Genomic DNA, 13,289 nt, shown 5'->3' on the forward strand with positions numbered 1-13,289 from the left:
GTAGTTACTTAAGTGTAAAAGCTCAGTTCACACAATTCCTCCTGACACCCCCACTTGCCAGTTGCTCGATCTGCCAGCCCATCTGTTAGCGTGTGATTATGCGCCCTCTTAAAGGCCCGCCCCCTCCCGCACAGGACTGGGCGTTCCCAAAGGCGGAAGGCATTCTGTCCTGTTCACTCTTGAATTTCCAGGACCCAGCATTGGTAGGCGTTGCAGCTGTTGCTCTTGGGAGATGCCCCACTCACTCCTCTGGGCAGAGATAGAGCCCTTTGTACTGGGCGGGGGCCGTCGGAACAGCCAGAGTTCCTGGGGGATGTGAGCACAAGCCAAGCGTGCTGCATACCCACCTGTCACTGCCTGCTCCCAACCCACAACCACTTCCCACCACCGCCAGAAATCCCACACTGTATTTTCCACAAAGCATTTAATTTTTCTCTCAGGGACTCAACTCTTGGTCTGGATTTGGGGCGAAGTGCTGGTCAGCCTGGCTGCCAGTGGGTTCCATCTTTGGAGGACTCTGAGAAGAGGGCTCCATTCTCGCCCCCACTGACCTGTGGCTCCTTAAAGATGAAGACACAGATAGAGACCACTGGGCTCTGCAACTCCCCACCCCCATAACCAAGGAGACCAGGGCTGTAGGGGGGCAAGGCCTTCATCACCAATGTCGGTGGTTTCAAATGTGGCTCTTACACTCTGAGACCCTGAGCGGGAGACTACCCCCGCCCCCCAAGCCTGATAACCTCTGCTCTGCACCAAGTTGTTCTGAAGTGTAAGCGTTCTGTGGGGAAATAACCTTGGCCCTTCCTTTCTCAGGTGATGTTGAGGACAGGGCCTGGGGACGGCCCTGCTGACTGCGAAAGCTAGACTGAGTCCTTCTGGCCAGGGAGTGGACAGGGCAGGACGGAAGTCTAAATTCAGGGTGGACCCATGCGGCTGCGGGGGAGGCCCCTGGGCAGGCGGCAGCTGAGTGAGACCCCGAGGGGCAGGCGGCAGCTGAGCAAGACCCCGTGGGGCAGGGTGCTGGTGGCCTATCTCCCCACAGCTGGGCCTCACCTGTGCCTCCTGGGGGCGCCCTCCATGTCCCTCTTGCCCGCCTTGGCCAGCAGCTGCTCCTCATCCAGTCCCAGTGCCGACAGCACCTGGGAGAAGCGCCGGGTCACGTTGAGCCGGGCGTTGGCCTGAGGAGAAAGCAGAGGGGTCCCCTCTCTCACCTGGGCTGCCCCAAGCACACAGTGAGACTCTGATTACTGAGGGGGTCCCAGGGCTTTTCAAGGGTCCAAACTGAGGGGGCCCCTCCCGCCTCATCTCCCTACCCTCTCGGCCGGTGAGAAGCTCTGCTCTCAGGGAGCCCACACACTTGCCCAGGTGCCAGCCTCACCTGCATGGCCTGCTGGAACAGGTAGGGCCGGGCCTGCACCCGATGCTGGATGCCTTGCAGCTCTGCCTGGTACTCAACAAAGCGCTGTCGCTCCTGGCGCCTGAGGGAAGACGGGCCTCTGGGCAGCTGACCGTGGACTCGAACCATCCCCACTCATGAGCCCTCACTAAGGACTTCCTGTTTGTCCTCCCGCCCTTAGCTTTACAAAGTCATTTCATTTCCGTCTTCGGCTGGGATTCCCCCTGACGTGAATGGAGTGAGAATCATCTGCCACCGTTTTGTCCATGACACGCCTGAGGCTCAGGAGGGACAAGGGACTTGAGGTTGCACAGTTGGGAAGTGAGGGGCTGAGCACGGAGCCTGGGTTGGCAGACCGTGCCAGGCTCGCCCATCCTCCCAGCCATCCCCGAGGAAGAGGGGCCAGCACTGGCTTCTGAGCAGCTGGACGTCTGTGTGCACAGCCCTGCCTTCCCCTCGTCCACCCCTGCACCCTCTCTGCCTGTGAGGAGAAGCTGACTGTTGGCTGTGGCTTTGGGCAAGATCACGCTCTGGACCCTGGGTTCAGTACAAGCTTGCCAGAATTCTCTGTGCTTCTTGTAAGCCAATAGTTTAGAAAATGGGACAGTGGAACTAAAGAAATGTATTGCAAATGAAGAATTGATGCTTTTGAACTGTGGTGCTGGGGAAGACTCTTGAGAGTCCCTTGAACAGCAAGGAGATCAAACCAATCAATCCTAAAGGAAGTCAACCCTGAATATTCACTGGAAGGAATGATGCTGAAGCTGAAGCTCCAATACTTTGGCCACCTGATGTGAAGAGCCAACTCATTGGAAAAGACCCTGATGTTGGGGAAGATTGAGGGCAGAAGGAGGAGGGAACAACAGAGGATGAGATGGTTGGATGGCATCGCCCACCCAATGGATATGAGTTGAGCAGACTCCAGAAGATAGTGAAGGACAAAGGAGCCTGGAGTACTGCAGTCCATGAGGTTGCAAAGAGTCGGACACAACTTAGCGAGTGAAAATCAACAACAAACTGCAAGAGAAAGAACACATCCCAGAAAGATCCAGATTCCACTGGAGAAGCACAATCCCATTTACAAAAACGCAGTTGGTGCACTTGTCAGAAATCTGTCAGCTCTACAAGCTGCGAGTCCTGGCCGTGAGTGAGAAGGGTCCTCTGACCACGTCACACGTGGGACCAGGCATCCTTCTGCCAAGCACACAAGAGAGGCCGAGGGTTGTGGCAGCAGCACTCAGAGACAGGGCAGGAGGGGAGAGGCACACAAGACTCAGCCTCTGCTGGGAGCCTCTGGCAAATGTGCGGGGCCCCACGGGAAAGCACACTGGCTTGCTGGGCCAGGACCCTTGGCTATGCGCCAGGTAAAGAAACTTCCTCCATTCAAGAAAAAGATGGACTTGAAAACCATGACCGGAAACAGAAGTCACTGCGAAGAAGAGTCTTCAATATTCAAGGGGGGATTTTACAGCAGTTTCAAGGAGCAGAGGTGGGGGAAGCCTGAGCTATATCTCTGTCTTGCCCGTGATGTCGCGTACATTTTTCCTGTGTGGTTCTTGAGGCTATTTCTGTTAGAATTGAAAGGACATTCATGTCTTGGAGCTCTAAGTGAGAAAGGAAGTCGTGTTAGTGGGCTTTTGCCCTATTATGTCAGAATAAAAGGAAAGTTTGGAGCCTCCCTGCCACAGGGCAATGCCTTTTGTGCCCTCCCTCCTAGGAAGAGCAGAATCTTGCATGCAGCACAGAGCTAAGGTCGAGGGCTGGAAGCACTGAGACACCCTCCATGGGAAATATCTGCTCCCAAGTAGAAAATGAAAGGATTGTGTTTGGAACACTCATCTCACTGACCCCTGCCACTGGAGTGGGAGACTTCCTCTTCCTGCCTTGTGAGAAAAAAAAGGTGAACTTGAAGTCCAGCAGGGAGAAGGCATCTCCTGGTTCACTGATCAAGGATTTCCTCATTGGCAAAGTTGGGGGTGATATGGCTGAGCCTCAAAGAGTAGGTGATCGGAGCCCCACTGGATCCTCAGTGGCCCCATCGCAGGGTAGAAACCCCCTGGTCTCTGAGCAGTACCCCACTCCCCTTGACCTAGTGCTTCTCCCCAGATGGAAGGGCTGCCTTGGTGCCAGCTGCACCCTAGAGGTGCTCAGTGTCAGTGGCATCAGTGATCATATTTCTTTGAGTTATCTGGTTCACCAGCTTGGGCTTTGCGGGGAAGATCCTGGTATACTATATCTGGAGACTGGGCATTTGGGCCCTTCATGGTGGCCAAATGGCTGCCTGGGTTGGAATCCCAGCACTGATGCTCACCTGTGACTTTTGACAAATTATTTAAGCTCTTGGAGCTTCCTTCATCTGTAAAATTATGGGAGTGGTGATAATACCTATTCTTATGAGTCCAAAAAAGATTTGCTTTTAAATCTTAATTTGCTTTTTTATGATCAAAACATAAGAAGAAAATGAAATGGATGACTCTGCCCCTGACCACGAACAACTGTCTCCAGGACTCAGACCATAGGCGCTATTCACATTCTCCACCAACTATCTCTGTAATACATGAATTTTTATAGTATGCACACCTGGCATCTGAAATCAGAAAACAAGATTTGAAAGTGTGATGATGCATGTAGAACAATTCAAACTTGAGCCTTTGACAGCTGTTGGGATGGTTATTATTAGCCAGGTGACCTTGAGAATTCCCTGGCTATCCAGTTGTTACGCTGTCCAGCTGTCCACGCTTCCACTGCAGGGACCTGGGTTCAATCCCTGGCCAGGGAACTAAGATCCCGCATACCACAAGGTGAAGCCAAAAAAAAAATAAATAACAGGGTGACCTTGTCCCAGCCCCTTTTCCTCCTGGGCTTCAGTGTCTTCATCTGTAAAGTGGCCCAACCTGCCTGCCTGGCAGGGAGGATGGTCCTGGGGGCTCAGCCCCATGGGTGGGTTGAGGACAGGGTCTCCTTGGTCCTTCTGTCTGACACTTAGCACCACCTCCCTGCGCTCTCCCCTCCAGGCCCCCCACAACCCTGGGTTTCCTACCTCAGCTCCTCCAGCTTGCGCTGGGCAGCCCCTGGCCCCCGGCTCCCTCTGGGTGCGTAGGCTGCCAGGCAGCGAGCCACCTGATGCTGTACTCGCTGCTCCCGGGCCCGCCGCACCTCGGCCTGCTGCTGCTCCTCCCGCTGCTGCAGCTCCCAGGCCCGCAGCAGGTTTCTTGGGTGAGGGGAGAGGAAAAGCAGAGGGGTAGGAGAAGTCTGCAGGGAACAGGAGCCTCGTGGAGGCCCAGGGGTAGATAGGGGCCTACGGGGACCTAGAAGGAGAGATTTCCACAGTCCAGAGAGCCAGGGGCCTAGGGAATGGGGTTTGTCATGGAAGTCGAATTGGATGGAGGCTGCCTCTGGGAGCTCAGCCCTCGGGCCCAGCTCAGGCCTTTCTCAACTCTTCCTGGAAGCCTTCTGCCTATTCCAGCCAGTGGTGTGCCCCAACTCTGACCGTCTTCAGCCTTGTGGAGCTTGGCACACATACCCGTGACCTCACCTTCCCCTTGCAAAGCAGCTTTCCTTGACAGAAGGGCCCAGATCTTTCTTTCTCTCACCCCACATCTAGTAGGAGCTAGAGTAACGCCTGTTGGTTTGAGGGACAGACAGATGAATGAATGGGAAAGAGAAAGAAACGGTGAGAGGATCCGTGCGTGTAATGAATGAATGGTGTGGATGGTTGAATAAACAGAACCTAATCCACCTGAAACACCCTTCCCCCAGGTCTGATGATCAGTTCTTCTTGCCAATCAGGTCTTTGCTCAAAGGTCAGAGAAAGTGAGACCTTAGCACCCCATCTACCTCCCAGAGATTTTCCATCTCTAGCTCTACGTTTTGTTCATTTCTTTATTGATTATCCTTCTTTCCAAGTAAAATGTAAGCCTCATGAGAGCAGGATTCCTTGTCTGTCCTCTTCACCGCCAGTGTATCCCAAGCACATACAACAGTGCCTAACATAGATGGAAACTCAATTTGGGTGAGTTCATGCATAATTGTTGTCACGGAAACTCAATATGGGTGAGTTCATGCATAATTGTTGTCATTCTCTCCCTGAGTTGTGTCTGACTGTTTGTGACCCCTTGGACTGCAGCACACCGGGCTCTTCTGTCCTTCACTATCTTCAGATTTTTTGCAAATTCATGTCCATTGAGAAGTGACACCACCATCTAACCATCTCATCTTCTGCTGCCCACTTCTCCTTTTGCCTTCAATCTTTCCTAGCATCAGGGTCTTTTCCAATGAATTGGTTCTTTGCATCAAGTGGCTAGAATATTGGAGTTTCAGATTCAACATCAGTCCTTCCAGTAAAGACCATGAATCATAGTCAGATAGAAAGATGGAGAGGTAGACAAACAGAAGGGTAAATGCAAACATACACTCAGCACAGGTTTATTGAGCACCAACTCTGTGCAGACCCTTTTAGGGCACCAGATGGGGGCTGTTATCAAAAAGATCCGGCAACTTCCCTGGAGGAGCCTTCACATTGTGCAAAGGGATAGACAGATAGCCCAGCACCTTCCCAAGGGATCTGGGCTTTGTCCTTGGGGTGCTGGGGAGCATGGGAAGATCTCGAGCAGAGATGACAGGGGGAGACTCATAGGGTGCTATCAGAATGCTGAATGGATCTCACCCCACACTTCTAACTGGTCACCAAGGCCCACTAAGCCAGCCTCCAAATATCCTTTCAGATAAAACATCCTCTCTTCACTCACATGACCACCTGGTTCAAGCCTTTGCCTAGATATTGCCAGCAGCTCCCACCCCGTTCTTCCCTCCTGCTCCCACTGTCTCTGTTCAAGCCCCAAGGATAGTAACGATCTAACTCTTCTGCCATTGTCCCTTTTTCCCCCATCTGTCTCCTTTTCCAGCTGACTTTGAGCTTCTTAGGGATGAAACCAAGTCTTTTTACCTTTATATCCTGAGTACCCGTGAGCAGATACCCGAGGTATGTTGCATTAATCACTTAACTAATAGATTAATGAATGGGTAGAAGTGAGTGAGAAGTGTCTTATGTCGATAAACAGCTGGCCAAGGGGATGGATGGATGGATGGATGGATGGATGGATGACTGGATGATCAGAAGGACTAGTGAGTGGATAAATGAAGGGATGAATGAGAGGATGAATGGATGAGTGTCTCTTGGAGAACTAGCTCCTTCTCTAGTCCCTGTGCTTCGCTCCCACCCTCCTTCTTCTCCACCTCACCTGGTGGCCTCCTGTCGTTTGTGGAAGGTGCGGTTAGGGAAGTTTGCAAACAGAAAAGTCTCATCATCTCCCAAGGGGTGGGCCTTCCTGCTCCAGTTGGAGGCCTGAACAGCAGCCCGCAAAGACTTCCAGGGCTGTTTCTCGGGGCCTGTCCACAGAGTGACAAGTCAGGGACTATTGATCCTCCTGTCCCCTTGGGCAATCCCTCCCCGCACCTGAAGCCCAGCCTGGCCGTGTCTGAACACCTGGCCCAGGTCACTGGCTCCGGCCCCTCTCCACGCTGTGTGACTTTGTGGGGAACCTGGGCTTTGAACCCCAGGACTCACCACAGTCCAACTCCTGCTGCAGCTTCCTCTGCAGCTTCTCCAGGTCCCACGGCCCCTCCAGCTCCTTGGCCCTTGGCTTCCTCCTCTGTGGTTCTCGGAGGTTGGTGGAGCTGGAAACACTCTCCAGGCGCCGCACTTCACTCTCTTCCCAGGCCTCCTCACCAGAATTCCGCCCCTTTCTTCGAGAACTGGTCCTCCTTCTCCAGGGGGCCCGGTGTTCCCCGTCCTCGGCCTCCTCTGTGGCCTCTGAAAACTGCTCCTCCTCCAAGATCAACCCCCTCCTGGGGAGCTGGGGCAGTTCCCCTGGAATCAGACCCCTCTCAGCTTCCTCGGCTCCCAGGCCTTCCGGCTCAGACTCCTCGGGCTCCAACCCGGACCCTGAGGACTTCCTGGGCGACTGCAAGCCTCCCTCCCCGGACGGCTCCAGCTCCTGGCTGGTCCCCCTGCCCGGAGGGATGGAGGTGCAGCTGCAGGCCCTGAGCTGCTGTCTCCTCTCCAGGTTCGGCTCCTCTGTCTTCCAGCAGAAGCTGTGGGCCTCTGGGAGGACGGGCGTGGACTTGCGCCGGGACTTGTGGTGATGGACTGCCAGGGGCAAGGGCAGGGCCTGGTGGCCAGGGGCCAAGACAGAGCTCGGCTGATGCAGGGCCCGGCCATCTGTGGTGAAGCTCTCCCAGGCCCACTGGAAGGGGAAGGAGGGTTTCCGAGGAGAAGAGGGGACGACACTGAGGAGGGAGAGGGCAGGGGGCAGGGGTCAGGGCCCAAACTCTGGCCCCCAGTGGGGCCTGGCCCCCTGCATCCCTCTCGGCCCTCCACAGCCACTTACTCCTCAGCTTCTGCAGAGCTTTGCCCTTTCTTGTTCCGGCCTCTGAGCCTCCGGTCCTTCTTTGGTGTCTGCCCCGCGCTCCGAGACCTCTGCTTCTGGGCATGGATAACACCATCACCGCTCCCAAGACTCCTCTGGGCGAAGGTAGGAGAGGAGGCCTAGCTCTGAGCCAGTCGCCCAGGGGACAGTCCTATGCAGCCCTGCAGTTACCCCGGGAACTGACAGATCACGGGAACTGACAGATCACGACCTGAATTACTAATATTAAAATAGCAACAGTGGGTTTCTCTGGCAGTCTAGCGGTTAAGAGTCCGCTTGCCAGTGCAGGGAACCCGGCTTTGAGCCCTGATCCGGGAACATCCCACGTGCTGCAGAGCCACTGTACCTGTGGGCCACAACTAAGGAGCCTGCGCTCTGCAGCCCATGAGCCGCAACTTCGGAGCCCGCACGGCGCAACTACTGGTGCTTGAACACCTGGAGCCTGTGCTGCGCAACCAGAGAAGCCTCTGCGATAAGAAGCCCGAGCTCCACAAGGAAGAGCAGCCCCTGCTCACTGTAACTAGAGAAAGTCCACCTGCAGCAACAAAGACCCAGAGCAGCCAAAAATAAGTAAATAAATCTTAAAAAGCAACAGTGCTATTCACTGAGCACCTGCTGCATGCCCAGGACTTTCTTGCATTAACTCACTTAACCTTCCTTCCCAAGGACCCTATGGGGCTTCCCAGGGGGCTCTAGTCATCAAGAATCTACCTGCCAATGCAGGAAACGCAAGAGGTGTGGGTTTGATCCCTGGGTCGGGAAGATGCCCTGGAGAAGGAAATGCCAACCCGCTCCAGTATGATTGCCTGGAAAATTCCACAGACAGAGGAGCCTGGCAGGCTACGGTCCATGGGGCCTCAGAGAGTCAGGCTTGACTGAACCATTGAAGTCACACAGGCCCGCACGCACACACACAAGCACACACACACACACAAGGATGCTATGAGGTCCCTGCTCACTCTCACCCACATCATGCAGATGAGAACACTGAGGCTCAGAGAGGTGAAGTCCCTTGACTAAAGTCACACAGCCGGGAAGCAGAGCCAGGAGCTAACGTGTGGACTGTCCTAGAGCCCAGATTTGCCCCCTTTGCTCTGGGCTGCCTCTGGGCCCTGGACAGCTCTTCTCAGTGCCCCAGAGGGCTCTGGCCTTGCAAAGCCAAGGAGGGAAAAGCTCATCATTTTTCCTGAAACCCAAATCCTCCCAATTTGCCAAAACTGCCCCATCAGAAACCTGAGAGTCATAACTAGGCATCATCCTCCCCTTCACCCCACGTCCCTGCCCGTCTCAGACCTCCCTGACTCTCTCCTGGGCCTTGGCTCCAATCTTGTGGCCTCCCTCAACCTTGACCTCCCACCCCAGAGAGCCAGCCTGCCTCTGGGCGGTTGGCAGTCCCCCCGCGGGGCCCCCCTCTCACCTGCTCAGCGTAAGGGGTGCTTGAGAGAAGCTTGAGCAGACCTGTGGCGGTCCCCGGAGCCTGCTGCCGTTTGTCATGCCCAGGTCTCCCGGAAGAAGTCCTGACCAACTGTTGGTGGGCGTTTAGCATATTGGTTTCTTGCCCCATCCCCCACCCCCATCTGCCAACCTTAGAACTGCCCAGCCCACCATCTCTATGGCAACCAGTCCTCAGCCTGTCTCAAGGGCTCTGGCAAAAGCAGACCAGGAAGGCTCTAGGTAAGGCCAGCTTCCTTCCAGAGGGGAGAGTTCGGCAGGACGCTGAGGAAGAGTCCAGGCCCGGGAGTCCAGAAATCAGGCCAAGTCCTGCCTCTGCAGGGCTCCCTATGATCTCGGTATAATCCCCCTACCCTTGCTCAGCCTGTATTTCTCCATCTCTCAAAGGAATCTCCGGACTCTCCATCCCAAAGGGTCTTCACACCCTGTGAAGAAGCAGATAGTACCTGCCGCGTCCCTCTCCCTCTATCTGCCTCCTGGTTTAAAAAAAAAAAAAAAAGGTATCTATCTCATTATAATTAAAAATAAAAAAATCTTTTGGCCATGCCGCATGTGGGATCATAATTCCTCTACCAAGAATTGACTTCCCTGGTGGTTCAGATGGTAAAGAATCCGCTTGCAATGCAGGAGGCCTGGGTTCAATCCCTGAGTTGGAAAGATCCCCGGGAGAAGGGAATGGCTACTCACTCGAGTATTCTTGCCTGGGAAATCCCATGGACAGAGGAGCCTGGAGGGCTACAGTCCATGGGGCCGCAGAGTCAGACACGACCAAGTGACTAACATGTTCACTTTCTTCAAAGATCGAACCTGTCTGTACCCCCTGCATGGGAGCACAGAGCCTTAACCACTGGGCAGACAGGAAAGTGCCCTCATTGTAATTTTAACTGAGTTGTGCTGATTACTTCTTTGACCCGCTCTTCATTACTTTTTTGCCTCTGGGCTCATCTTGTGAGCTGTTTGTTTCTGTTCATGGCCGCGTATTATGCTTCTGGGCTTTTCTTTTTTAACTTGTGCAGGAGCTCTGTATTCACTAGATTGCAACCAGCTGTCTGTCAATATTATCTGAGGGCCTTTGTGGAACAGAAATCCTTAATTTTTTTCATTTTTTAAATTGAAAATTCAATTTAAAAGTTACATTGTAATTCAACTTAAATTTTCAGTTGAATTACAGTGTGTTAATTACTGCTGTACAGCTAAGCGACTCAGTTTTACATGTGTATATCTGTCCTCTTTCATATTCTTTTCCATTATGGTTTACCACAGGACATTGAATATAGTTTCCTGTGCTACATAGTAGGAGCTTGTTGCTTATACATTCTATACATACCAGTTTGCATCCGTTAATCCTAAACTTCCAATCCAACCCTCTCCCACCCTCCTCCCCCTTGGCAACAAGCAGTCTGTTCTCTGCGTCCCTGATTCGGAGAAATCCTGAATTTTGATGTAGTCAGATCCATAAAGGTTTTGCATGAGGGTTTGCCTTTTGAATGTCTTAAGTCCTTACCCTACTCCGAGGTGGGGCCTTCTCCTATATTTTATTCTGCTGCTGCTGCTAAGTCGCTTCAGTCGTGTCCGACTCTGTGCGACCCCGTAGACGGCAGCCCACCAGACTTCCCTGCCCCTGGGATTCTCCAGGCAAGAACACTGGAGTGGGTTGCCATTTCCTTCTCCAATGCATGAAAGTGAAAAGTGAAAGTGAAGTCGTTCAGTCGTACCTGACTCTTAGCGACCCCATGGACTGCAGCCTACCAGGCTCCTCTGTCCATGGATTTTCCAGGCAAGAGTACTGGAGTGGGGTGCCATTGCCTTCTCTGATATTTTATTCTAGTAGATCATAATTTAGCTTCCAGGTTCAGATTGAAATGCTCTACACTTTTCCTTTTCTGATACTGTCCTTATCTGGTTTGGGAGTCATATAAGAAAGTGGGCAGCCTCTTCTCATTCTCTGTTTTCTGGAACAACTAGTATAAGATAAGGACCATCTGTTCCCCTTCCACTGGGACTCTTCTGCACTGGAGTCTTAGATTATAATTTTCTTTACTGGTTACTGATCTATTTTTTCTTAAAAGGCCTTTACGTTAAGTTTTAATTTTTACTGACATACAATCATTTGTAATATTCTTTGATATTTTGACATTTTAAATTTCTGTGGGGGCTCAGAGGTCGGATCATGTAGGGCCCAGTGGCTGTGGGAAGGTCTTGGGATTTGCCCTAAACATGATGGAAAGGGTGAAAGGATATTGTTATAGAAGAACCCATTTTGCCAACACAAAACTCCCAGTCTGCTTCAAGATTATGAAGGGTTGGAAGGTGGATTCTAAAAAGGGAATTCTGTGATGAGATTGGGGCTGGGGCTGGGGGCTGCTTTCAAGTCCTAAATCTGGGGAATTTGAGATGGGCTCCCTGAGATCCTGGCAAGCCCGTGGGTCAAGTGTACAGGAGGCTTTCAGAAAGACTTCAGAGCCATGATCAGAATGGCCAGCACTCTGAGGAAACACGGCACAGGAAGTCAAGACTTCATCTGGGGGCAGAGACAGGTTTCCTTATGGATTTCACAGGGACATTGGGAGATAAATATTATCTTTTATTATACCCCATGCATCTCATTTGGTCAGGGAGAAGAGGTTGTGGGCTTCTCTGGTACCACTAGTGGTAAAGAATCCACCTCCCAGTGCAGGAGATGCAAGAGACACAGGTTCGATCCCCGGGTCAGGAAGACCCCCTGGACTAGAAAGGAAATGACAACCCACTCCAGTATTCTTGCCTGGAATATTCCATGGACAGAGGAGCCTGGCGGGCTGCAGTTCATGGGGTCGCCAGGAGTCAGACATGACTGAGCACACAGGTGGCAGAGGAGGTGAGAGGAGCTGACTCAGGGTTTTGTGTGTTTTTTTCACATTTTTATGTATTTATTGAATTTAATTTATTTGGCTGTCCCAGGTCTTAGTCTCGGTACATGAGATCTTTGGCTTTGGCCGCAGCACGTGGGCTCTTTAGTTGAGGTATACAGACTTTTAGTTGCACGATCTAATTCCCTGGCCGGGGATCGAACCCGGGCCCCCTGTGTTGGACTACCAGGAAAGTCACCCTGAGTGAGGTTTTTAAAATCCCCCTTTGGCTGCTGTGTAGAGACTAGCCTGGAGGCCCAGGGTGGAAAGAGGGACTGTTGTCCAGGAGAGGGACAGGAGGACTTGGGCCACAGAGGCAGAGAGAGGAAAGAAGAGGAGAGGTCTGGATATTGAGCCTGGGCCCGCCACCATTCAGAGATCAGGGGAAGATAGGGAAACACAGCCATGGACATAGGACAAGAGAGGCTGGTAGGGAGGAAGTCAGCCCAGAGAGGGAGGGCTCCCAGCCAAGTGAAGTAAGTGTTTCAGAAATGAGTGGGTGATCAGCTCTGACAAGAGGCACTGAGAGGTCAAGGCAAGGCTGACTGAGTGAACTAAATTTGGCAACCTCACTTGTTCCCTAGGCCCAACTCCAAAAACCAGACATACAAGGTGCATTACAGACATTGGCTATTTAAATGTGGCTGAAATTGGCCTCAGAAAAATATTCTTTCCTCTGAGAAACTTGTACCCTTTGTTATCTCTGGAGGAGGGAAGCTGAGTTATTACATCTCCCTTTTTGCTTTGGCTCCCTGGAAGCTCAAAGCCAAATTTGATCTGCAGATAATAGAATGCTTTATACGCGCATGCTAAGTCACTTCAGTCGAGTCCAACTCCTCGTGACCCTATGGACTGTAGCCCCCCAGGCTCCTCTGTCCATGGGGATTCTCCAGGCAAGAATTTTGGAGTGGGTGGTGATTCCCTCCTTCAGGGGATCTTCCTGACCCGGGGATCGGATTAGCGTCTCTTTCGTCTTCTGCACTGGTACGTGAGTTCTTTACCACTAGCACCGCCTGGGAAGCCCAAGTGTCTTATGGGCTTCACTTAACAATAGACCGGCATACTTATATCTTTATGTTCTTGCTCCAGAGCTTCACATTCTCTTTTCAACTATCTTCTCACATT

General features: G+C 52.5%; 1 protein-coding gene across 2 annotated transcripts; it reads right to left on the reverse strand.

The window, feature by feature from the left end:
- Positions 1-176: 176 nt before the first annotated feature.
- Positions 177-9,745, reverse strand: TSGA10IP (testis specific 10 interacting protein). 2 transcript variants are annotated; one of them, XM_027531583.1, is made up of 8 exons: positions 9,242-9,745; positions 7,786-7,919; positions 6,963-7,684; positions 6,637-6,784; positions 4,437-4,607; positions 1,379-1,478; positions 1,054-1,178; positions 408-560 (listed from the first exon to the last, which is right to left on the reverse strand). In XM_027531583.1, the coding sequence occupies exons 1-8, from the start codon at positions 9,386-9,388 to the stop codon at positions 437-439; spliced, it is 1,671 nt and encodes a 556-aa protein (XP_027387384.1). In that variant the 5' UTR covers positions 9,389-9,745; the 3' UTR covers positions 408-436. The 2 variants fall into 2 exon arrangements, with proteins under 2 accessions (XP_027387385.1, XP_027387384.1); XM_027531584.1 differs by lacking the exon at positions 4,437-4,607 and having other exon boundaries at positions 177-560.
- Positions 9,746-13,289: the final 3,544 nt, after the last annotated feature.

The sequence above is a fragment of the Bos indicus x Bos taurus genome, chromosome 29 (assembly GCF_003369695.1).
Source record: "Bos indicus x Bos taurus breed Angus x Brahman F1 hybrid chromosome 29, Bos_hybrid_MaternalHap_v2.0, whole genome shotgun sequence".
In the NCBI taxonomy this organism is placed as follows: domain Eukaryota; kingdom Metazoa; phylum Chordata; class Mammalia; order Artiodactyla; family Bovidae; genus Bos; species Bos indicus x Bos taurus.